Raw genomic sequence first — 26362 nt, 5'->3', positions numbered from 1 at the left:
CTGTCTTTTGAAGTCCTGGTTAACATGACCAGTATTTTACAGTTTCCATAGTCACTATGAACTAGATGACCACACATCATCTTAATAAATTCAGTCATGTTAGAGGCAAAAATTAAAGTCATATAAACTCACGGGTTTACATGATCAAAAAGCTATATTCTTGAAAAAGACATTATTGATGCCTTTTTTTTATAGAGTGGATTGAAATGCCAGTCATGCCTGATATTTCAGCCCATTGACTTGCTGGATGAAGGACTAGAGTACAGCAGCTGTTATAGCACGACCAGTCAATGTGGAAAAAAAACTCTCTGTGCAACACCACTGTTTTACCAGACAGAATTTTGAAACTTTTTTTTCCCCTGAATTGTGTATGACCTTTGGTGCTGCGTGCTTGCTATTGATTTTTTAGAACTTTGATCTTTTAAAGGGCTTCCCCAGCTTAATATTAATTGGAAAATTGTTAATGAACTTGGACACAAAGATTTAAACTTGAAAATTTATTGTTCATTTAAAGAAAGCCACAGTGCTCTGTATGTTATCTGTGTGTGTGCATGCACCTACGTGCCTTTTGTTTTATAAACAAATGCATTTTATTGTAATGTTTTCTGTCTGAATCATTGTATAAAATAAGTCAAAATTATACCACAGAAATGTTAGTGAGAAAAGCTGTGTTTTGTTGTACATTTCTTGAAGCATTTTTTAAAAATAACATGTAACCTGTAACCTTATTTAAGTTTTCCTTTCTATTAATACTCTGTCCTGTGGCCCTGTGCATGCTCCTTCCCCAGCACTCCTCTCTGCTGCACTCACAGCATCTGTTCCTGAGGAGTTAACTACTCTTGGCTTTCTGCATGTCTGGGGCTCCTGACTCTTAGTACAAGAGCTCCCTAGTTTTGCCAGATAGAATTATATTTCTATGCAATCTGCATATCTAAAATGAAAAATAGATTCTCAACCAGTTTACTGCTTAGAGCAAGAGGCACTGCTCTAAAATTTCTCATTGTAAAGCAGCATGTTTTGTTTGGTTGGAAAATCTAAAATTATGAAGACTTGAGTATTAAACCAGGAAAATTAAGAGCAAAATATGCAGATACCCAATTAGCATTTTCAAGGTTCTTAATAATAAGTACTAAGTGATAAAAATACCCTTATGATTATTGTCGTTTATTACTTTGCCACCTAAGCAGTAAAACTATGATATCGGCCTTCTGGAGAACTGAAAAAATTTTAAATTCCCATTTATAGTAAATTTGCACACAGATAACATGCATGCTTATATATCCAGTTTCAACATTATTTTAAAATAAGCAGTGCCCTTCAAAACAGATGCAGACATGTGTGTTGGTGGTAGTGAGGAGATTGGTATTAGCATCAAATCTTCATTGATGACTAATGTTTAATTCCCTTCCTTTTATCTTTAGGTATGGCTTTCCCAACGAAAGGCTAAGAATTCAAGAACGGTCTTAACTGAACCCTCATCAGATCTGAATTTAACCAATGCTTAGTCTCAGCAGCCTCCGGGGAAAAGCTTAGCCTAGCAGTCAGTGACTTACTTGCACTTTTGCACATAGAGATAAAGTAAAATGTTATTAATTTGGATTAGTCTGTTATACTGCAAAGCAACGGTAATTTATAAAAGGAGTGTATAGTAGTATACTGACTGCTAAGTGTACTGTACTGTTTGCTTTACTAATCACCTAATTCATTGCAGTTCATACTTATTGACTCAAAAGTTTAAAACCACAATCTGTAGGCTTTAAGAGTTGCTTTTTAAACCTTTTTAAGTAATAAACTCTGAAAGTTAAGGTTAGCAAATACTCGTCAGTATTAAATGTGGCATTATTTGAGTAGTTCTGCTGCAAGAAAGGCACTTCAGTGAATATGTGACTAGTAAAGCCCACTACGTCTGATCTCAGAGAGCTTGTGAGACACTGTGACTTGGGGACTGTCCATGAAGGGATGAAGTAGGAGGAAGGCCAACCTGTTCGAAACGAATGCAATATTGGTAGATGCATATATACATGACATACTACAGTTAATTTTAAAACTACTGTGCCTTAACGTGTTTCTTAAGCTTTTTGTAGTAAGTGAACATTTGAGATCCATTTTGATAAACCTGCTGTCGATGTTTCCCTTATGTATGTTTTCTAACTTTGTCTTGGTAATTGCAATTTAACTAGGTGCGGTGGCTACTAAAGTTCGAAGGCACGATATGCGTGTCCATCCTTACCAAAGGATTGTGACCGCAGACCGAGGTTAGTTTAGTTCTGCAGTTCTTGTTTATAAACAATGCGCTGGGTGTCCATAAAGTTTGCAACACCACACCTGATGGAAAAATGTAATTGTTTACCTGCACACATTTCTTTTTCCTTCCCTAAATTAATTTAATAATTGATTGATTTAAGGTTGGTTTTTGTGGTTTTATGATTTTTTTTGGTGGTTTTTTGTTTTTGTTTTGGTTTCTTTTTTTTGTTTGTTTGTTTGGTTGGTTGGTTTGGGTTTTCACCCCTTCCCTTTATATTTTAATTTATTAAATCTTCTGTTACATGTCCTAAGATTTATTCCAGTTAAAACATAAATTAGTCAATTTGAGAAGTTATTAAATTTTTATATTACCTTAGCAATTTTTAGTAATAATTATTGCTAAAACTTACCCTTTAATTATTCTGAATATTTGGGTTGGTACTGCAAAATGAATTGAACAGATTATGTGTTCATGAGAGAAGTAAAAGAATTGCTTCTGTGTAATTTTGGAGAAAACTGAAGATTTATTTTTCATTTTTCTATATAATAAAACATTGAGCCACTGTATAAATATGAGGGTATACATGTCAAGTATTTAGCTAAAATCAGCAGTCAGGACTGTGAAAATAATTTCTTTTATGATACTTTTTAATGAATTAAAAAATGAGTTCCCTCTTACTCTATTTCTTGCCAAAATGGATCCTTTGATTTTTGTCTTTTGCTGCTAAAATACAATACCTGAAGGTAAACTATCCTGAAGTTCTGTGGTATGTGAGATCCAGCTGTTCGGATATCCTTTTTGACTAACCTGTGACTGGAAAACAAGTCCTCATTTTTCTCACTTTCATATTTGTAATTTGTGCCCTATATATGCCCTTGGACCCATTTTTAAATTATTTATTCTTATTCGAAAAATGGTAGTTTCGGTTTTTTGACATTGAATTGTTTTTTACTTTTTTGTGTGGTGTTTTGTTTTGTTTTTTTAATTGCAAGATTGGAGCCCCAAAAAAAGTAGAAAAGGACCTAGCCCACTTGACGTGGTTACTCTTGAATACCCACCATAAATATTGGACACAGTTGTTTTGTGTGTTCAAAATAAAATGCCTTTCCAAAGACACCAATGATATTTATTTAATATCATATATGCTGAAAGAGTCCTGAAAATTTTAGCTGCTGTATTCATTTTTCTGTGGTGATTATTTGTTAAACAAAATAAATCCTTTTCTGGGGGAACATCCATAATAATAATACCCCATGCAACTGTGCCAAGTGTGAGCATATCGACCATTCGAGGAAGTTAGATGGGGAAAGTCACTTTAGGTGTGGGCGTTATCATATGTAATTGAAGCTGTATCATACCGTTTAAAGTCTAAAATAATTCTCTTACAGAGTGTTTTGATTTTGAAGTAATTTTTCTTTTTAGATTTTTCTTTCGTCTTAGGAGACTTTCTGTCATTTTGTTAACACAACTGTCCTTTTTCACTTTGTACTCCAGAGCCTTCAGGTAGCTGAAAATAATAGACCAAGATCTTACTGTGTTCAGAAAATGGCAACACATTCCATACATGGCTCATCTGTAGCTGTGTTTATTTTGATTAGTTATATTTGTATTTGAAATGCAATGTCAGCAAACCGAAATGCCTTTCCTTCCCTCCATCCCTCCCTTCCTCCTTTCTTCATCTAGAAACAGATGGCTTACACTTACTATCACCACATGTACTACTCATTGGGTCTAAGGGAGATGACCGAAGTCCTTGACTTACATTATTTTATGATACTACTGTTCTCTCTTTTTTAATTAAAAAAAAATCTTTCAAAGAGAAGATTATTATTAGCATTCATTTGATGCAAGGACACACAACCATGTAACTATTTGTGAGCATTTAGAGTGGTTTCTTACTGAAAACAAATCCACCACCATGCTTATTTCAAAATTGGTTTGAAACTTAAAGACCAACTGACTATAGTTGTAATGAACTGTAAGTGATTTTGCACAGTTGACATAGCTGTGTGTACTGCAGGAAGCCAGGACATGGCAGAGGATGTATTTTAGATGCACTGGATATGATAGTTGCTTTGTTAAATACTCCACACTCAAATGTCATTAGAAACTGTCCATGCAATGATTTGATAAAAACTGTTACTTATACAAATTAAATTTTGGAGAGAAACATTTTTATTTTTAAATTTTAAATAAAATTCTACTTCCTTTTAAGAAATTCAGGGAAGTTTTGATTATATAGAAGATACAGTATTTTTGTAGTATTTATAAACTGTCCTAATTGATAAACTATAGAAAACATTTTTGTCATACAAAGGTAAATATTATAGAGAGCATTTAAACCCTGTGAACATTACACCTGCTAAGTCTGAGTTATGAAGTGGCATAGAATCTTAACTTTGCACTGAGCATCTTTTCATTCACATCTCTCCTGCCTTTGTCACAGTGGCAGCAACAGTACAGAAAGTTCTGTCAAACCTCAGAATAGAGTAGAAATAATTAAGCTGTTGAATGAGTCTTAAGAATCATACTACTGTTAAGTGGACCAAGTTTGGTGAAGTAGACTGTGACAGGCTGATTCAGGAAGGAGCTACTCAAGGACATTTGGAGTAATAACTTTTCCACTTGAGAACTACTTTATGTTTTACTGTAATTTTTTAAATTTTTTTGTTCTTTTTTGTTACTTTGCAAAAGAAAATAGTATTTACAGGTGGCTTCTTTTAAAATATAAAAATATAAAGCAGGAATGTATATGAAATGTCAGATTTTATTGTATTTGCAGAGTATTAGCTTTGAAATTGAATAAAGAAAGCTATTTGTAGATTTAAAATGCCTTATTGGTATCAGTTAGAAATTTCTTCTATTTTTTATGTACTTAGAGTTCTTTGAGGTATAGAGTTTTAAATGGCAGGATTTTACAGTGTTTACATGCAAGTGCATTTTATAAGTGTTCTATATGTGTAAATTAGTATTTCAACTGGAAAGTGTTGGCTGGTGCAAAAGGCCTGGCCTTTTCTGGTTCCCATGATGTTGCCTACACTGCTAGACTACAGTATTGCTTTGTATCATGAGGCCAAGAAAATTCCATGTTGTTTGTAAATAGAATAATTGAAAAAGCAATAAACATTTATTGAACAAAAGAAACCTTGTTTGGCCCAGAGTTTATGTTGAACCAAATTGTTCATAGTAATTTAAATTTCTTTAGATTCATTTCTGTTAATCATCAGTTATTAATAATCACATCCATCATTAATAGTTGCTTTATTGCTTGCATCTGAGAGAATACTAATGCTTAATAGCAGTCAGATACTCATAACTGCACTGACTGTTCAAAGTTCTTTATACCAAACCTATTCATCATTGTTTTCCAGTTTCCTTCATTGACTGCTACTAACTATTAGTTGTTAGCTGTATTTTATTTCTATTTTTTCTGTTAACAAGTTGGGGTTTTTCAAATTATTTTTGTGGGAGTGGGCTCTTCTTCATTTATTTGTTCAAATCATGATACGAAATTGTCATGATTTTTATTGTATTCTGTAGATGGTGTCAATCAGTTTGTCAGAATTCAACATGCTTTTTTTTATTAGTTGTATTAGTTTTCATGTTGTCATTAAGCCGTCACTAGCTGAAACTAATCTCTTCTCTATCTTTTCTTTTCTTTTTTTTGTTTTGTTTTTTTTGTTTTTTGTTTTTTTTTTTTTTTTGTTTCTAACCACCCAGCCGCCACCGGCAACTAACCTATGACCTTCTGACCTCTGAACTCTTCACCCAATGATGACCTGACCATGCCTGCCTGCTGATCAGTTAACTGGTAATCGCCTTTGCTTGCCTGTCGTCAGTGCAGCGAGCTGAGGCACTTGTCCGTTCGTCTTACCATCTAACCAAACAAAAGACAAAGAAATTGTCCTCCAACTCAGCTTTTCCCCCCTGTTTGGGTGAAAGTGGTTCTAGAACCTGCACTGAATAGTAGTAAAGCAATAAGGCCCGATTCATCCCACAGCACTGATCATCTTTCAATGCCCACCCCAAGCGAACGGTAAGAAGGCCTCTCTTAAGAAGGGGAGACAGAAGGCCCTAACTACTCAATGACAGAGGCAGTTACTGTGAGAGACTTGTAGGACTCTTTTTCTTCTCATAGCAAAGTCAAAGCTCTCTCTGAATGTACTGTGTGACAATGCATCATGCATGAACCTTCGGTCAGGGATGTCATTGGTGAAGTGACTTCAAAAGTATTCAAAATTTGACATGCTGTTTGTTTAGTCACTACAGTGCCCTCAAAGGGCAGAAATTGCAGCCTTTTTATATTGCCTGCCAAAATTTGAAGTATTAGAACAAAGTGTGCCATGAGAGAAAAACTTAACAAGGAGTTTTGAAAAGTAATGCAAAGAACAAAACTGCAACACTATTTTTAAAAAGTTGAGTATCTTAGTTAATTTCCAAATCTTTATTTTACACCACCTTAAAAATTATTCGAGAACAAGGTACATGCATTATGTGTCACATTACTGGGCAAACTGTTCAAATATTTTTTTTAAACCTCCCTGTATAGAAAATATCATTAAGGATGTAAAAGCCATGCTTGCCTATTTGCTGTATACATGTAATGAAATTGTAGATAACGTGTAGTGCATTGAAACAAATGAACAAAAAGTAGATACTTTTACTATACAAGGGTGCTGGTGCAGAAAAAATATATATATTTTTGGAAATGTAGCATTTTATACTTTCAAGTGTTATAAAAAAAAGAAAAAGAACAAAGAAACCCTTTATTTCATTAAATGATTTTTTCTGGTGGTTGTCAAGAAACAAAAGACCAAAAGAGCCTTTTTGTCTTTGTTTTTTATTTTTTAAGTATTGGAATAAGTCTAAAGAAAAAGAAAGTGCCTTATTTTCCTTCATGGTCATTTAGTCAAGTGTCCTGCAAGAGCAGCTCCTCCCTCAGAGTAAAAGTTAGTGCATGTCCTCCATCGCCCAGTATGTGAAAGGAGATACGAGGGGAAACAGATGAGTTGATGGTCTAAATTATATGATTTGTGTCACGTTATCTTGATGCCAATTTGCCAAATCTGATACTGTGAAAAAAAATGTAATAGCTTTTCTAATGTCTGACTAGTAAATTTTAAAATGTCATTCTCTTACAAATCATAATTGAGTTTTTTGGTTATTACCGTCTTCAGTGTTAGCCCAGAGGATTCTGAGGTTAGAAAAAATTATGTGAGATCTGAATATTAGTTTACAGATGACATTAGAGCTTCATTTTTTTCAGAGAAGAGGGATACGTTTAATTTTTTTCTTAATAATTGGAGATAATCGTAATGCCTAACAAACTTTTTCACAAAAATAAATCATCAAAATCCTTTATTGTGAAAAAAGTGTTAAGTAACCCAAATTTAATCAGACTTTATGTCATACCAGATACCTTGTGTAGTCCATCTCTGCTGGCTTCAGTAACTGTTCCTAAGTACACATTTTTGTCCTCTTTTTAACTTTAAAGGAATGTGGGAATCTAGCATCACAGTGCATATAAACACTCAGCTACATTCCTTTCATCCTCAGTTTCTCACAAAGTTCCAACAGTTCTCTAGTTGAAGCGGTTTGTGTGCAAAGCCTGCATCTAAATACTTGAGTTCATAAATTTAATTGCTCAGTACCAGAGGTGGCAAATCTCATGTGATAGAAGACTCCTGGCTCATCAACTCATGCCCTCTTCCATACCTTCATGGCTTCACAGTCAAGGTCAGCAGGAAGCTCATTGGGCACCTTCATGGTGACCTCGCCATTATTCTGTCTCTCTTGGAACCATTTTCAGTTTATTTACTATGCAATAGACAGTCGTTGTTTGTACTCAGCTAGCTTTGGTTTAATGACCACGGCTTTGTCTTTCTGTTACACACATGGTGATTTTGATTTATTTACAATATATGCTGTGCCATTTTTATTTTGTTTGGTTGGTTGAATAAATTTGCGACACTCAGAACACTTGAGGTGATAGTTTAAAAAAAAAAAACAGTACCAGTATTTGATCCAGTCTCATCTCAGCCGTGTTATACCTGGACATTTTAGATGTTTATCAAAGGTCTTTTATGGGGAAGAAAGTAAATCTGTAAACAGTAGACGGTGACGTTTATGAGTAATGCTGGCTCTGAACAAACTTCTGAAAACTTAGTTGACAATGTTTTGTGTCAACTGATAAAAGCATGACTTTTGGGATCTCTGAATGCCTTGGTTCTCAGTATTATCACTATTGAATTTTTTTCTTATTAAAATACGTAGTTTTTAAGACTTTTTTCCTGACAGTATTATGTAATTTTTTAGCGTGGGTAGATGGGAGTGTCGCTGGTATGTTACCATACAGCTGACATGTATTTTTTGTCTATTCTTTATTATCTTAGTAGTTTCATGCTATGTATGTACCATAACCAACCTATTGCCTATGAGAAACATGTAAGATAATGTATTTACAGCCATTGTTACAAGTTTATAATGTATTTTTCTATCTTGTTTTATATGTATGTTATATAACATTCAGAAGAATTTTTTTCTTGATTGAGAAAAGGATACAAAATGCAAAATCCACAATTTTGATAACTGAAAATTGCCAATTGTTTTGCAGTACTTTATTATATTGGGTGTCTTGTCTTTCTTGGGCTTTTAGTTAGCTGATGAATGAATACATTAGACACTTCTGGGTTTTAGTTGGGATTTTACATAGCTTGCATTTTAATTCTTTGGTTCTTTGCTGTTTCTATTAACCCATAGCATTATTTTAATAAATGTTATAATACCAACCTACTAACTCTGGACTATGTCTGTTTATTAACCTTTACATGTTTAATGAAAAAAAAACAGATAAATAAAGTCTCAAGTTCCTGAACTAACGTTGAAGAACATGACCACAGATAACATAGGGTGACTTGTTTTCTGTGTTGTCTGTCAGCTGACAGTTGTGCACACTACTGCTAAAAGCTTTTGGGTGTTCTGGCCTTTTACCTCGAGGGTAGGTGCAGTGGAGATGGGAACAAAGTGGTATCTGTTTGAGTCATTCTCGTTATGGCACTGGCCTTTCTGCATCTGCGTTACTAATTGCACACTTTTATTTTTCCTGCTCCACAATAATCCCTGTCTGCTGACAACACAAAGAGTAAACAAAGGTTTGCCTTGATGATCACCTTGAGAAACCAGTCTGATTCCTTGTTGACCCATTTCTACGAACAGGTCATTTTCAGTCCCATCATAATTTAATATTTTCCCTGTGTTGTTTAGCCAGCTGCTTTTATTAAAGCTAGTCTGTTTCTCTGGGCAGTGCTGCCAGTCTTGACCATCCCCTTCCCACCCCCACCTTCAGTGTGTTATGGATCTCTCTCAGGTGGCTTTCCTCTTAGTCACTTTCAAAACAGCCTAGACAGTTACACAAGAGGTGCAGTAGAAGCAAACACTGTAATCTGGCGTGTGTTGTTCATTTCTAGCATAGACATACATTTAGGATTATTTCCCTATCCCATGCTTCACTTGGGTTTGTTCTATGTAGAAGGACCTCTTGAGTATAACTTCAGTCTGTATGTTGTTCACAGATTTATAATTTCCTGCATGAAAAAAATCCTTTAACATTTAAAAAAAATCACTCTTAGGATGAGTTTTGCTTTTATAAATTATGCTTTACATTTTGAAATTATATTTTAGAGTCCTTAAAATTAGGAGCTGAATTATAGGATAACTTTGTGAAAGCATACTGTTAAAATATTTGTGCGTATGTGAAGCTTAGAATAGCAAGACTAGTTTGATAAAACCATTGATCACTTTTGACCCTGTCCACATGTGGAATATTCTCCAATTAGAGGAGGAGGAGGCTTTGTAGTATCATTGGATATGCAGGTTGCATTGCCATAACCACGTGTGTAGTGCTGCATGAAAATTTGAATATACTGTCAGACTGCTGCCCAAATTTTCATGGTATTTGGCACAACAGTTGATGAGGAACTTCTGTGCCGTTAATATTCTCTGAAGCCTCAGTATGCAGTGAGGATATTTCATGTATGGCTGTGTCTTATTACCACTGTTCCTACTGAAAATGTTGTTCAGAGACAGTCTCACATGATGCAGATAGCATTGCAAGTCACATTTTTATATTATTGCATAGTATTAAACAGCTGTATTGCTGGGGTGGGGGAACTTTTAGAGTCACTTTATTGTTTGATGCTATTTGATGAAATTATTACATATGTGTTTTCAAAAGGCTGTTGATATTAATGTTCTTAGTAAAGCATTTTTCTTTTTCATTAGGTAAAATATCTAGGAAAACATGAAAATTACATTCACATCATTGTAGTGCACCATCTTCATGTATGGCAGTGCCCATGTGAGGGAGTTGTTAAAGCCCCTAAAAAATGATGTTTGTATGCACACAACAGAGGTGTTTGGGGAAAGTGTGTGTGTGTGTGTGTGTGTGTGTATGTGTTTTGCAGAGAGGGTTTGTGTGACTGGAAGGGGATGCCTGTCTGATCCTTGATGACAGCTAACTGGTACAGCATTCTTGGCCTCTGATTTTTTTTTTTCCTGTCAGAATGGAACATGTTACCAAATTATGCATTAATTAAGCTAAATTTATTCTCTGAAAACTTCTTGCTCCTCCCACATTTTTGAGTGTATAGGATAATATATATTGTTACAAAGCATTTAATACCTTTAAAGTGGGAATAATAGCTTAATCCATTTTATGGACAGTATCATTTAACCACGTATATTTAATGATTGGTTTCTTCTACATAAAATTACCTAAATTGAGTTGTCTTTATTTTGAAGGGACTTGAAAAAAGTATCTATAGCTGATGTTCAATGCTGAATCAAACTGGTTAATTTGAAACACCATACACTCCTTTCTTTGTGTCTGTTGCACTAATTGCCAGGGATTGGGAGAGAAGAAGCAGCAACTAATCCATGGTTGATAGTTGTGGGCAATGGTTCCTGTGAATAGTGACTGGATAATGTGCAGTTCACATTCTTTGAAGTTTGCTGCCCCTTGAAGAGACACTTGACAAGCCCCTAGGGTAAACATTACTTTATAGATGTTCCCAAGTCACACTTAAATGGGAAACTGCAAACTGTACATGAGGTTCAATATAAACTGGACAGCGTGCATTGTTGCATCTTGTCAAGCCAAAAAAAAAAAAAAAAAAAGGTGAGCTGAAAATGTGACAGATCCCCTTCCTCCCCCCGCCCCCACACAGAGAAATACCAACGTAGGGAGCACATTTATGTTTTTATTGATCCTTTAAATGGTGCTTAGAAAATTCAAGAATCTCACATCGTAGTTCTAGTTCTTAATAGATCACTTTTTAAAAGAAGAAAATCTATAAACTACTCTGTGCTCCTTGGCTGGTCCTGTGCATCCAAAACACCATGGTAGTCCTTAGTAAACATTAATACAGTTTTTAGGTCATTTCCTACATGTAAGGACTTTTTGGAAGAGGGCTGAGGACGTAGCTCAGTCTGTAGATCTAAGTTGCCAGCTTAGATGCATGCCTAGCACCATAAACAAAGCATTGTTTACCAAATCCTGGTGTCATCTATTATTGTGTATAAAGGGTTAATATCTTAGGTATCTTGAATAAAGTGGAAGAATTGCTAAGATTTCTCCCAGTAGCTTCAAACCATTAAAAGTTTTCTTTTGACATCTACATTTTGCATCTCTCCGTACTTTAAGGTAACCAATTTTTCTTGTTACACCTGTAAGTTCTTTTTGCCTCTATCTGCTCAGTCAATAAGATGGTATCCTTTTCAGACGTCAGCAGCCTTGGCACCAGGTATATAGACTGGCAGCCCTGCTGGTTTGATAACTTAGCAGGCATTAAAATCTAAAGATTAGATTTTCACCAGTTCTTCTCTTCAAAGATCATATTTTCACAGTAGTAGTAAGCTAAAAATATATTTCTTGTTTTCCTTATCTCATAAACACATCTTTTGTTAACCCTACCACCACTTCTTAGGGCACCTAGAGACACACAGACTGTCTGCCCAGGTACAGAAATAAGATTTGTATCTTTAGACACTACCTACCCTGCCTTCTCAAAAAGGGGGTCATGCCATACAGATTTAATGCCTTCCTCCTGAGAGAAAAATCAGATGAATGTGATCTGTGAATTGGTTGAGACTCTACCCACTGGGAGGTGACTCAGCAGGTAAAATGCTTGGCCTGCAGTCCTTACAACCTGGATTTGATCCCTGCAACTCTCAGTAGGAGAAAACCAAAAGCTGTCTTCTAACCTCAGCGTGTCTGCCATGGCATGCAAAGCTCACACATATCCACACATATCACAAACACAATAAAGTATTTTAAAAACCACTGTCGTTCATAAAATTTTTATTTCTTACAGTGAAGAGTATACTAGGAGCTGGGTGGCCTTTAGGGATTTCTGTAATTATTGGTTTTAAAATAACTAGTCTGGTTAGGAAACTGGATGGATAGACTGATTTCATCTAAGTGGATCAGTTCTCGGGGTGAGAATGTTTTCCTAATTTATGCCCTGCTTATATATTGGTTACTTCATTGGATACTGATTAAAACGATAGGTGAGCTGAGTGGAAACAAAATGAGGAAAACTTTCACAGGTTAAGTTTTCTTGCAGTACTGAGTTAATCCTAAAGTTGTCAGGATCATTTCAAACTTGTGTGGATGTTGGTAATGAATGCAGCAAATTGGGTATACTTGAAGCTTTTGGCAAGATATTCTTGTGCTGTAGAATTCTAAGTAATGCAGCCTATAAAACTGAAAACAGGTTAGTGGAAAGAGTTGGTTAGAACATATTTTAAGCAGATGTTCAAATTTTAAAATAAGTTTGAGGATTTCAGGTGGGAAATGTAAAGCCCGAAATTAGTGGGTGAAGTGTAACATGAAAGATAGGAAGCTGAAATTTAAACTGGTCTCCCTGGCTGATACCTAACTCAGCAGGGGAAGGCATTCAGCACCCAAGCTTAAACCCTGATGGTAGAAGGAGAGTACTTGACTCCCCCAAAGCTGTCCTTTGATTTCTACACACATGCTGTGGCATGTGCACACACAAATGAACCAGTATCTCAGAAAAAAAAAAAAAAACTAGATCAGTGAGTTGAACAGCCTGAGTTTCACTGAATTAGTAGTCAGCGTTTAGGTTTTCGTTACTATCAGAACAATTTTAAAAAGAATAAAAATAAAATGTATATCTAGAAGTGCCCTGCCATCAGTAAGATTTAGTAGTTTAAAGTAAGATATTACTCCCACATTGTTCTTGGTTTCTAATTCAAGCAGCATTGGGGGGTGGGGGGAGAAATGAGGTTTTTGCATTCTGTTCTCCAAAGAGGCATGCCTTTTATGCCTTCTCAGTCACTGGTGGGCACAGTTCCACTAATCAGGTAGTGTTATGTACATTGACAGCTGATTTGAGAGCCATTTCTTTATATGTTGAAGCCTCAGTGTGTATCAGACCAACTTCCACACTCACAAAGCTCTTGTGTCCAAACTTTCTCCAAACGGAATAGTCCAGTTTCCACAGAACTGACGTTACTGTTGAAACTTGACACCCCAGTCAGATGGAGTCCCAGCCTAAACCTGGCTTGGGTACCTCAGAAGTCGTTTATACGAGTGATGGCTAGGGCAGTCATGCCTAATCCCCTAAAACACATTTGTAGCTGACTTGGAGTGATAAGCCTATGCCCAGAAGTTCAATAGTAAATGTGTGTTTTCTGATGTCTTTGTTGCCAAGTCCTGTGCTGTTTTTGCAATAACTAGAATCACTTGATTCTGGCATACTTTCTATTAGAAGCCATTAGGAAATCTAGACAGGAGTATTCAAATGACTAGACATGAACAGCATGGCTGGAAGTGTATTCTCAGCATGAGGTGCCCAAAGGGCAGCTGCAAGGACCATGGTAGGGCCATTGCTGAGCTGCTCTCAGGAATCCTCCTAGTCCACTAGGAAATGGGAAGAGTTGGGCCTTACAGAAGGACTACCTCACCCTTAATATTGCGGTCTGTGTATCCCCGTCACCTTCCCTGTCTGAGGCTTGCTGTTCTCCTTTGGACCTAAAGAAAGACAAGTGAGTGCCACCTTTAGGACTTTGTCCATGTTTATATTCCACTTGGCACTTTTTGGTAATGTGAGTATTGTTCTAAGGGTTAGCTCAACACCCACTCACCCCTATGGTTTAAAAGAAAATGGAATTTGTATGATGACTGTCCGAATTTAGGTTAACCAGGAGCTGGCAGCAGCCTCCAGAACTCTGACAAACGCAACCTGGAGAAGGAAAGGTTTGCTGTTGTTTCTGCATGCTGGTCCAGTCCAGCATGGCTGGGAAATGTAGCAGGATCATGAAGCAGCTGGTCACAGTGTCACATTCAGGCCCCATTCTGAAACAGGAATAAATGATGCTGTCTGGCCCTTTCTTTTTAAATCAGTCCAGGACTCCAGCTCTTGTAATGGTGCTGCCAGCACTCAAGAGTGGACCTTCTCAGTTAACCTGATCTAGAAAGTCCCTCACATGTTCAGAGGTTTGCCACAAGGGTGATCCAGAGCCCATCGAGTTGACAGCCACCACACCCCACTGTTTACCCCATTCTGCGCTTCACAACACTTCTGTCTAGAGACAAACATGGAGCTATAGAAAGGAGAGGTGGTTCTTGTCCAATAACAGCTATTGTCCCTTCTATTTGGAGGACTGAGGTCATGAGTCTGCCAAGCCAAGATAGTAATTTTCAAGTTCATGTATTTTTTTGTTTGTTTGTTTTTTGGATTTTCGAGACAGGGTTTCTCTGTGGTTTTGGAGCCTATCCTGGAACTAGCTCTTGTAGACCAGGCTGGTCTCGAACTCACAGAGATCCGCTGCCTCTGCCTCCCGAGTGCTGGGATTAAAGGTGTGCACCACCACCGCCCGGCTATTTATTGTTTGCAGTGTCGGACATAGAACCTAGGGCCTTGAATGTGCTGGTAGAGCTCACAGCTACAGCCCCAAATTTGTCAGTCACTTAGAATTTGCAGCTAGAAATGTACATACTTACAGTGTTCACTGGTATCCCTCTGAATACTTTCAGAGTCCTAATTTGTCTGTACATAGACGTATTAGTCTGTTAACTGGTGATTCTGGACATGTAACCACAACTTCAAGCTTCACAGAGGCTGGGGAAGACAGCTCAGTAAGTATAGTGATTGCCACACAAGTGTGGGACCAGAATGCAAATCCCTAACCCCCAAATGTGTAAATGCCAGGTGGGTGAGACCTGCAACCCTAGCATCTGGGAGGCAGAGATGGGTCCCTGGAACAAGCTGACTAGAATACCCAAACCAGAGCTCTAGTTTCAGGTGAGAGACCCTGCTTCAACATGTAAGGTAGAGATCAAAGGCAGCTCATGTCAACCTCAAACAACTACATGCATGTACACAAAATATGCATGTATGCATGTTCACATTCAGGAGGCATGTGTACACATTGGGATAGACACCACATTTGTACATGGGGAAAAAAGCTTAGATTTCTCATCTGTAAAATAGGTGCAGTTCCTGCCTTATAGGGCTCCTAAGAGTAGATTACATGAGATCATTGATATGACCCTCTTAACGTTGCCCAGCACCGAGGTCTGATTGTGAGTATATGCCCTTGCTGTTTGGTTCTGCTATTTCCTAGTGCTATCTTGAAGGCATGCATTTAAAGTAGAGTCACTGTAGGGGATGGAGATCATGTCCCACATTCACTTGTGAATAAACACGCCTTCTTAAGACATGCAAGCATTCAAAGGGGCTCTGAGCCATATCCCACAGGTTAAGTAACTTTGTATGACATGTTTTGTGTGTGATTCATTGATGCATAGTGCAACTAAGCTGAAGCTTTCAAGTAAAATCTAGCAGAACTCCCACATATAAAACTGTGATTGCCGTAGAAATTAGTGTGATTATTTAGCATATTTACATCTTCTCATGTGTTCATGAAATAACATGAAAACGAAGTAAGACGTAGATAGACATCACCCCCAGTAGTTACACTCTAAATGGCAGCCTACTGCCTTAGGCCTCCCGCCAACAGCCAAGAACATTTGTAGAAGTGCATTTCAAAAGGAAGAACCATGTCCATAGCTAAGTCCTCTGCTTGCTTGCTGAGTGACTGGGCACGGCCTCCAAAGCATCACCACGGTTCCTAAAACGCTTCTTCAGTGGCAACTGAAAGTTGTAAATGCCAACATTAAAGAAACCCAGGTTAAAATAAAATGAGCAGATGAAGACAGAGAAGGAGTCTCTGATCTTCATAGCATGTTCCCTGAATCCAGAGAAGGCTACCTACAAAGACCTCATTGTCTCTTTGCCCACAAGAACACATTCTTGATTGGTCAAGAATGATGGCTGTGATTTTCAGCAGTCAGCTTTGCAAGCATCCCAGAGGCAACCCTCTCCTGAGATGTACATAACGGTGAGGTGCTGGGTTAGTCCTCCTATCGCTTTGAACAGAGGATAATCAGTCCCATCTGCACTCTCCTCCCCTGTGGCTCTTCATTGTGTGAACATTCTTGCTTCGGTGTTTCCGTGGATATTAGACCAGGATGCAGACCTTAAAGTTCTGAGTCTTTGAAAGTACCATATGCCTGTTTCGGGGCAGTCATGCACAGAGCAGGGAAGCACCTCTGATGGATCTGTGGTGTTGCCTGTGTGAGCAGTTTTACTTGGCAAGGAGACTAGCTTCTTTGAACAACTCTACAGAAAGAGAAACACTCTCTGGAACACTGAATAGGCTTTTGAAGAATTCAAAAAATCATGTAGTAGGGAGACTAGAAGATTCGTGCTGAGGTTGGGGCCCAGGGGAGGCAAAGACTGAGAGATGAGTAAGATGCAGTGAATCTTCTAGCTGGGCCACTGGAGGAGGGGGAACAGGATGTGAAGCTTCTGGTGTTGAGAATTCTACTTAGCAATTCTTACATTCCCAAATTGCACATAGTGTACTTGCAGGTAGACAAGTGTTAGAAGTGTGTATTTCTTTGAATAGATTAGGAAAGTTCACCAGAAACCGTGAGTCTTGCAGTGTATTGTAGAAAGCTTCTGGCCTCTGAATCTAAATAAGTGGAAGACAGACATACAGACAGTAGGCTGCAGTAGAAATGGTCCAAATTCTGAATTGCTGAGGTTGAACTCTATCATTTTAATAGCCAAGGATAGATAAAGACAACCTAGGCTAAATAATGATGATGATATAAAAAGTCAGCTGTGTAGTCAAACTGGGGACCTCATCTTATATTCAGGATTGTGGAGAAATTTGTTTGCAATGACATGATTAAAAAATATCAAAGGGACCAGGTGGTGGTGGTGCACACCTTTAATCCTAGCACTCAGAAGGCAGAGGCAGGTAGATCTCTGAGTTCAAGGCCAGTCTCCTAGAACAAAGTGAGTTCCAGGACAACCAGAGCTACACAGGAAAACCCTGTGTCAACAAAACCATATATATATGAACTGTCTCAGTGGTTAAGACTGCCTTCTGCTCTTACAAATGATCCACATTTAGTTCCTAGTGCCTAAGTTAGGTGGCTCACAACTGCCTATAACTACAGCTCCAAGAGATCTGACATCTTCTGAGTGCCATCACTTACATACACACAAACAAAAACAAAATTAAAATATGGGAGGAGTAGAGAGATGACTCATAGGTTAAGAGTACTTACTCTTAACATAAACTCATTCTCACATATAGAGTCCTGATCCTGGTCATGCCGTATGACTCAGGAACAGATGGATTGAACTTGATCCTGAAGCCACCCCGGAACCTCAACCAGGTAAATGTTCCTGATGGAATGGATATTCTGTGGCCAGGCTGAGAATGAAAAAGGGATTGAGAGGTTAAAGAAATTGCTTCCGGCCACCAGATGAAAGTGTTTTAACTGACAGGCCAGCAGAAGTCCGTTAGCCTCACTGAATTCTAGTTAGAACCAGTGTAATAAAGTCTTCCACCATATGAATATCAACAGCAAAACTGCATCCAAAGAAATATAAAAAGAAACGTTGAAATGTCACATGACCAAAAAAAACCCCAGAAAATCAAAGAATTTACAGAGCAAATTAGTTACAGACAGCATTCCAAAATGAAAGTACAGAATAACAGAAATTGCCACCCTGAAAGAGCATCACAGAAAAGTTTTTTTAAGTACAGTCAATTAAAGGGACAAATTTATAATTGGAGATGAGATGCATAAATTATATGCTAAACTACAATTGTTAATAGAAACATTTTTAAAAAAAAGTTTGAAGGAAAAACATGAAATTATTTCATTTTGCAAGGTGCACAAAAGAAACAGGGAAAGTAAGAATCCTAATGGAGAAGATAGGACGGATAGGGAAAGTAAGAATCCTAATGGAGAAGATAGGACGGACAGGGAAAGTAAGAATCCTAATGGAGAAGATAGGACGGAGGAAAGTCTAGGGATTATGAAGAAGGGATAGTGTAAGTACTGGCAAAAGAGGATAAAGAGAAAGGACAGATGAAATCAGGCAAAGACATGTTTGAGCAGGTTTCAGTCCTGGAGAAATAATGACTAGGACAGACCTTAAAACCAATGCAAGAAACTTCCCAAGAGAAGTAAAGTTATTCTAATATCCATACAGAAGAAAGGTCCCTGGGAATGCCCAGGAAAAAGAAGATAGGGGTTTTTGGTTTTGGTTTTGTTTTGTTATTGGTATTATTATTGTTTGTTTTATTTTGTTGTCAATTTGTCAGAAGCCAGGTTTACTTAGGAAGAAGGAACCTCAAATGAGAAAATTACATTGCCCTGCAGGCAAGTCTGTGGGGGCATCTTCTTGGGTAGGTAGTCCTGGATAATGTATGAAAGAAGTCTGAGCAAGCCACAGAGGAGCAAGCCAGTAGACAGTGTTCCTTCATGGCCTTTTCTTCAGGGCCTGTCTCCAGATTCCTGCCTGAGTTTCTACATTGATGTCACTCAGTGACAGACTGTGACATGAAAACGTAAGATAAACACCTCCCTAAGTTGCTTTTGGAGAGTGTTTTGCCGCAGCTGTAGGAGGCAAACTGGGACAATGATCTTAGTCACATGTCACCAGAACCAGAGGATGGATGGGCACCTGAACCCGAGAAGACTACCTCATCCATGAGCATCAGATGCCAAGCTGCATGCAGTGCTTCAGCAAAGCTTTGGGTTGGCTCCATTTGGAAGGCAGATGTGGAAATCGGGTGGTGGCATTTCACAGCCCCTGCCTTAGCCTTAAGTGCATCTATAGGAGTGGGCTCTCCTCAGTAGACTGTGGGTTTCTATTCCCACGCCCTTCCCCTGCTCAAATGGAGATGTGGAGAACTTAAAAACCACAGATCACAGAGCCTAGGCCCCTAAGACCCTGAATATCCACCAGGAGAATAGCTACCTCCTGCCTGCAACTCTGCACTGAGATGTTCAAGGTGGTGTGTTTTATTTTGTGTGTGTATGTGTGTGTGCACAAACACTCGTGCCTATGTGTAAAGACAGAAAGGAACATGGCATTAAGTACCTTCCTCGCTGTTTCCCACCTTCATTTATGAGATGAGTCTCTCACTGAACCTGGACTAGCTCATTGATTTGGACCCTGAGGATGCTCCTGTCTCCAACTCCTGAGCATCGGAATTACAGGTGCAGTCACATCTGGTTATTTGACTTGATGCTAGGAATCCAAACACAGATGCTCATTCTTGCTAGGCAAGACTGATCTGTCTCCCTAGACCCTAGGCTGCTGCGTTGGTAAAGTGGCTAGTAGTAGCCCAGAAACTTGCATAGTGTTCTTGTTCCGTGCTGTAATTAAGGCTAATACCACAAACACAACTTCAGGAAGGAAAGGATCATTTACTTCAGCTTACTGGTTCTAGTCCACCATTGAAAGAAGTCAGGACAGGAACTTAAGCAGGATTTGGAAACAGAAATCAAGGAGGAATGTGGCTTGCAAACATCCACACAGTCTTAGGCTTAGCTGACTTCCTCGGACAGCCCAGGGCCACCTGCCCAAGGAATGACGCCACCCACGGTTGGGCTAGTCCCTCCACAGTTAGTTAGCAAATCAAGACAACCCCAGCAGGCCTATGCACAGGCTAATTTGTTTGAGCAATTCTTCAATTAAGACTCTTCTCAGAGGACTCTAGGCCACATCCAGTGGACAGTTAAAACTGACTGGGAGACAGTTTACTGGGGAGTGGGGAGATCTTTGAGTCCGTGCGTTCCTTTCTTACGGCTGATGTCACGGTCACGAATCCAGTGGCTTAGAGTTAATTGACTTCTTAAATCTTTTGTTCTAGAGATAAGAAGCCAAGGCGTCTGTAGGGCTGAGATCCTTTAAGGGCTGTGAAGAAGACGTGATTCTGCTGCCCGCTTCCCTTTTTTAAGATCCTGGTTATGACCTTGAGTCCTTTGGGTGTTGTTGGGTAATCTTCCACTCAAAGGTCGTAAAGTAACCCCATCTGCAAAGTCTGTTTGGTCCTGTAAGGTGGCAGTCAGGAGTCCCCGGATCAGGGTGTGGGCATTTCTGAGTGGTGACATTATTCTGTCTCTTCTAGTGAGACAAAGAGAGGAAGGAAAAGGGGAGAAGGAGGTTAGAGCAAAAAGCCCTAGTGTTTGTACATTGTGTAAAACAACGTATGTGTACACAAAGGCCATTCTAAAAGAGAATGTTGTAGTAGTATTTCATTTGTATTTTAATAAATAAAGCTTGTCTGAAGATCAGAGAGTAAAACAGCCCCACTGGTCAGCCTTATAGAGCAGGCAGTGGTGACTCACACCTCTAATCCCAGACACCACACTAGTTGTCATAGAAACTGGGTGATGCATGTCTTTAATCCCAGCCCTAGGGAGGATTATACAATGGAAGAGACAGCTCTCAGACACAGTCTCATGCTGAGATTCCTGGAGGCAGGATTGCCATTTCAGACTGAGGTAAAGATAAGAGCCAGTGGCTGGCTGTTTTGCTTTTCTGACCTTCAGATTGAACCCCAAAATCTGTCTCTGGGCTTTTATTATTCATGCTATAGGTTGTTTTGGCTCTTTTGATGTTTTGGTCTTTTGGGGGCCCACCAACTACCTCCCAAATAAATCACACACAGAGGCTTATTCTTAGTTATGAATGTCTGGCCTTAGCTTGACTTGTTTCTTGCCAGCTTTCCTAACTGCCTTTTACCTCTGGGCTTTCCCTTTTCTTCTGTGTATCTTACTTTCCCTCTTACTCCATGGCTGGCTGGCTGGCTGGCCACTGATGTCCTCGTCTCCTTATTCTCTCTTACTCCTCTTCTTCCTTGTGTCTCCTATTTATCCTCTCTGCCTGCCAGCCCTGCCTGTCCTTGCTCCTGCCTCACTATTGGCCACTCAGCTCTTTATTAGAACCATCAGGTGTTTTAGACAGGCAAAGAATCACAGCTTCACAGAGTTAAACAAATGCAGCATAAACAAAAGTCACACACCTGAAAACAATTTCCTCAACAAGAGAAACTTTAAAACGATAGGTGACGAGGAAACGTGGAAAAACCTATGTCTGAGGAAGACTGTAAGCTGGTGTATCATCTCATAACACACAGGAAGTTTTAAGAATGACACATTTTCTTGTGTCTCATGCTTGAGGAAAGTGTTCTCATGGAGGCCTCTGCTGAGTAGATCCCAGCGTGCGAGTGCCACTGTAGGATACCCTAGAGTCACATCCTCTCAGATGCCTCCAGGACGCTCCTCCCACCGTGCCCGGTGCCTCCATGGTGTTCCAGCCATCAATAATGCTAAAACTCAATTGTCTTCAGGAAGTTGTCCTGTTGCTTGCTTAGGTTAAGGCTCCAGGTATTGCTCAGAGGTCAGCAATTGTAGGTATGTGTGTGTGCATAGATGTGCAAACAAGCAAATGTCCAGTCCACGTGGGTTCAAAGACTGTAATTGTCAGCCTAGTGGTACCAACAGCTGCCGGAGTTTCTTTCAACCTCTTTCCATCTAATTCACACAGCTCATCTTGATGGGCTGAGCAAAGGTTTAGGTCAGAATTCCCGGGGAGCCTGGGGAACAGCCTGCTCTGCTGAGTGTGTGCAGAATGAAGCAGAGCAGGTGCAGGTTCTCCTGCTGTGAGAAACAGGGCACTCTGCCAGCCCAACTCTCATCCCCTTTGCAAGTACAGAGCAGGAAATAGAACATGTACAGCCCACATCTCTACTCTTCTTCCTAGTGCTGGCCAGCGACACAAGGCAAGCGTCTTCATCCACACATTCATTTTCTCTTCCTAATTATATACCAAATTTTCTTTATGGTTTCCTGAAAGCTGTCTCTGGATTTCCTTATAGTGGCCTTGGATCTTTGATGAACTCGATGTCTGAATCTCTTCCTAGCTTGTCTCATCCTTCTGAGAGCTGAATAGTCCCTAAGTGTATGCATGTATGGGGAATATGCTACATACTCACAGTCTCTAAGTGTGTGTGCATGAGAATATACTACACACCCATAGTCCCTAAATGTGTGTGCATGCACGAGGAATATACTATACACCAATAGTCCCTAAATGTGTGTGCATGCACAAGGAATATAATCCACACCCATAGTCCATAAGTGTGTGTGCATGAGAATATACTACACACCCAGAGTTCCTAAGTGTGTGTGCATGCACAAGGACTATAATCCACACCCATAGTCCATAAGTGTGTGTACATGAGAATATACTACACCCATGGTCCCTAAGTGTGTGTGCATGCACAAGGAATATGCTACACATCCACAGTCTCTTAGTGTTTGTGATGCACAAGGAATATACTACACACCCATAGTCCCTAAGCGTGTGTGCATGCATGAAGAATATACTACACACCCATGGTCCTTAAGTGTGTGTGTATGGAATATGATACCCATAATCCCTAAGTGTGTGTGCATGCACGAGGAATGTACTACACACTCATAGTCCCTAAGTGTGTGCATGCACAAGGAATATAATCCACATCCACTTCTCCATTTTTATTCCATTGCAAATACTTAATAAAAATATCCCCAGCTTTCATGTAATTTTTGTTATAAGACTATCACAACACCAAAGTTACCCCTGCAGTGATACAACTGATGGACTTCAGACTACCAGAATAGCCTGTTCTTGGGAAACACGTAGAAAAGGGATGGATCAAAATTAAGGAATGTTTTTAGAAAAATAAAGTTTTCAGTTACAGAAAGATATGGAATTGAGGAGAGACCCGGGGCTGTGAATCAATCAAGGATTTCACAGAGAAGAGGTGATCTGGTGGCTGTGGACATAAAGTCTTACACTACAAAAACGTACTGTTTAGCAATAAGCCTGCCCTGCGTCTATTTAAGAGTGGCTTTGACGAGCATACAGAGTGCACACACCCAGATTTTAATTCTTTTCTTTGTATAATCCTAGTAGAGAAGACCATGTAAGCCAGGCCTCATAGCACAGGCCTGGGATCCCAGCCACTCAAAGGCTGAGACAGGAGGATTACAAACTCAAGGCCAGCCTGGCCTCCAGAGTGAGTTTGAGGGGAGCCTTGGAAACAGTGAGATCTATTTCAAAGTTAAAAGTTAAAGGGAGAGGGTAATGGTGGTTGTGGTTAGGGATTTAGGCCAGTGGTAGGGAGCTTGCCTAGCATGCCCAAGGATTAGGTTCAATCCCCACATACACAGATGGCGCACGTACATGAGAATCCACAATGTTGCTAACCAGACTGAATCTGAACTTGAAGTTCAGATCCACTTCCAAGTATTCTTTTAGTTTTTTATTTTTTAAAAATGTGTAATCTTTTATCTTTTAAAATGTGCATTGCGTGTATATCTATGTGTGGGTTTGTGCACATGCATGTAGGTGCCCTCGGAATTCAGTAGAGAACACTAGGTCTCCTGGCGCTAGAGTTGTAGGTGCTTGTGAGCTGCCTCACATGGGTGCTAGAAACCAAGCTCGGGTTGTCTACGGGAGCAGAGCAGCTACCCACCCACCCACCTACCCACCCCCCGCCACTCCCCACCACCCCACCCCCCGCCACTCCTGCCATGTTCTTTTGGTTAGTGTTTTTAAAAATTGGGAGGGAGTAAAAAAGTTAGTCTTACCTTATTTTTTAAATGAATAAATTAGGAAAATGGAATGTGTAAAGGCTAAGAGGAGCCTTAATAAAGGAAAGAAAGAAATTACTAAACCGGACACCACTGGGGGACTTAAGCTAGGCTGAATCATACACATCCCCCATGTTTAAATGTAAGAAATTGCTACAGAACAATGCTTTTATCTGAAAGATAAAGCATGCTGAGGAGCTAAACTTTCAGCAATAAAGAGCAGGAGAGGAATTTTGCTTTTCCTGGAAAATATTTCATAAGTTATACACATAGCATATGTGCAGAAGGGGTAAAAGGAAATTATTAGTAGCCAGATTTCTCATGTTCTTGCCAAACATTCGATGTACACCATGTTGTAGAGGGAGATGTGCTTTTGCTGTCCTAGTTACCAAGTGTGGGGTCAGATGGTTTGTACCGTCACTGGAAGGACAGAAGGACACACATACACTACATGCAACAGAAGAAACAAGAGTCACACCAATAAGTTAGATGCTAAGAACTGGAAGATGAGGGAGGGGCCCTTGGAATTCACAGCAGGATGGAGGGTTGCCTGGAGTTCTTGGGTTCCTACCTCTGCCAACAGACAGCCATTGTTTCCCTAAGTTTAGTGTTTGTTCTGTTTGGAAAATCCTTCTGTCTTACAACATGGGAATTCCATAACATAAAGGAGAAGTCTTAGACTTAAAAGACCCAGCTTCAGCCTTTAAATGGAATTTGTGGGGAGCAGATGAAATCATGAATGAATACATATTCTTGACATGAGCATAAACATGTAAGGACCCCAATGTCTCAGACTCATGAGAACTTGCAGGCTTTCTCCATCTCAGACTCAAGGGATAGTAAGGCCTTCTGGTCTGAGTATGGATGTTGACTGTGTGCAGGAAGTATGAACTTCAGATTTTCTCCTCCAGGATGACTGCAGTCTGAGACCACTCTCCTACAGAGACCCCCACTAAGATTAGCAAACCAGCCTCTTAGTTCATCTATATGTAATAGTCAGGCTTCGTTTCCAGACTGTTGGTGCCTCTCCATCAGAGGGCCTGGCCCCTCTAGTCCCAGTTTTTCTGTATCCTAGTCTGTCATTTCTTCGTTCCCCATTCTGTCACCCCAGTTAGGTCACTCCCAAAGGCATGCAGACTGCAATCACACTTTATGAAATATCACTATACTGTCTTTGTCCCAATTTCCCTTGGAGTGAGAGGAAAACCCTCATCCTGAGCCAATGACTTCATCAGAGAAACAATGATTGTTTGAAAAGAAAGCAGCTGCTTTCTATAGGGGTGTGTTTTTAAAATGTTGGCATTCTACAGTAAGGTCATGAGTCCTTTGACAGGGCTTGGCACCCCAACTCCCTGCCCTGGAGAATGGGTTCCCTTAATACAGGACAGCTTGGCACAGTCTCATTGCTGTCTCTTGCCTAGAGAACTGGAGTTGGCCTCCGGTGATACGGAAGATGTCTGCCTCCAAAGCTCAGCCTCTTCCTCGGCCTCACAGCTGCCACCCCATCTTCATTCAGATAAAGCCACACTTTATAGAAGGAAAGAGCTGTTGTAACTCTTGTTCAGGCACGCTGCCTTTTATTGTATCTGGTACTGACCAGTTGAATTGGCTTAGTCTGCTCAAAATGAGCTTTTAAGACATTTTATTTAGCAGCTTCCAAGTCCTCATGACCAGATACCTAGCGAACAATGTGGAGAAGAAGGGTTTGTATGGGAGATGCAATCGTTTACAGTGGGGAAGGCTGTGTCATAAGTGTGGTCCAGATGCCAGGCAGATGGGGGCCTTCCTTTGGAACGGGTCTGTGTTTCATTACTGGAAAGGCAGGCTATTTACTTACTGGAGGCTATCTTGTTGGTACCAGTCCTTCTATAATACTAGAAATTTTGTTTTTGTTGCCGGTGAGTATCAACAGAGACCACAGAGATTTAGAAATCTATCACACTTTGTAGCCCTTTCTAGTTCTTAAAAAACGATATTCCTTTTTGACCTTTGTTCTAGTTGCTCTGAACTAACACTGACCAAAACCAACCCGAGTATCTTACTTTCCTATTGCTGCGATAAAACATGATGAC

At 39.5% G+C, this 26362-nt stretch overlaps 1 protein-coding gene across 6 annotated transcripts in view; it reads left to right on the top strand.

Annotated features, from left to right (window-relative positions):
• Qki (QKI, KH domain containing RNA binding) overlaps positions 1–8842 on the top strand; it is a 111449-nt gene extending 102607 nt beyond the window's left edge. For 2 of the 6 annotated variants that reach the window (XM_057794816.1, XM_057794789.1), the window contains exons 7-8: positions 2181–2255; positions 5966–8842. In XM_057794816.1, the coding sequence (XP_057650799.1) occupies positions 2181–2255; positions 5966–5982 (92 nt within the window). In that variant the 3' untranslated portion in view covers positions 5983–8842. Of the gene's footprint in view, positions 1–195; positions 2256–5965 lie in introns of those variants that run through there. The other 4 variants (XM_057794826.1, XM_057794805.1, XR_009058769.1 and 1 more) reach the window with 3 other exon arrangements.
• Positions 8843–26362: the final 17520 nt, after the last annotated feature.

Source organism: Chionomys nivalis, chromosome 2 (assembly GCF_950005125.1).
Source record: "Chionomys nivalis chromosome 2, mChiNiv1.1, whole genome shotgun sequence".
NCBI classification, from domain to species: domain Eukaryota; kingdom Metazoa; phylum Chordata; class Mammalia; order Rodentia; family Cricetidae; genus Chionomys; species Chionomys nivalis.
The sequence above is the reverse complement of the archived record's forward strand: the minus strand, read 5'-3'. Positions and strand labels throughout refer to the sequence as shown.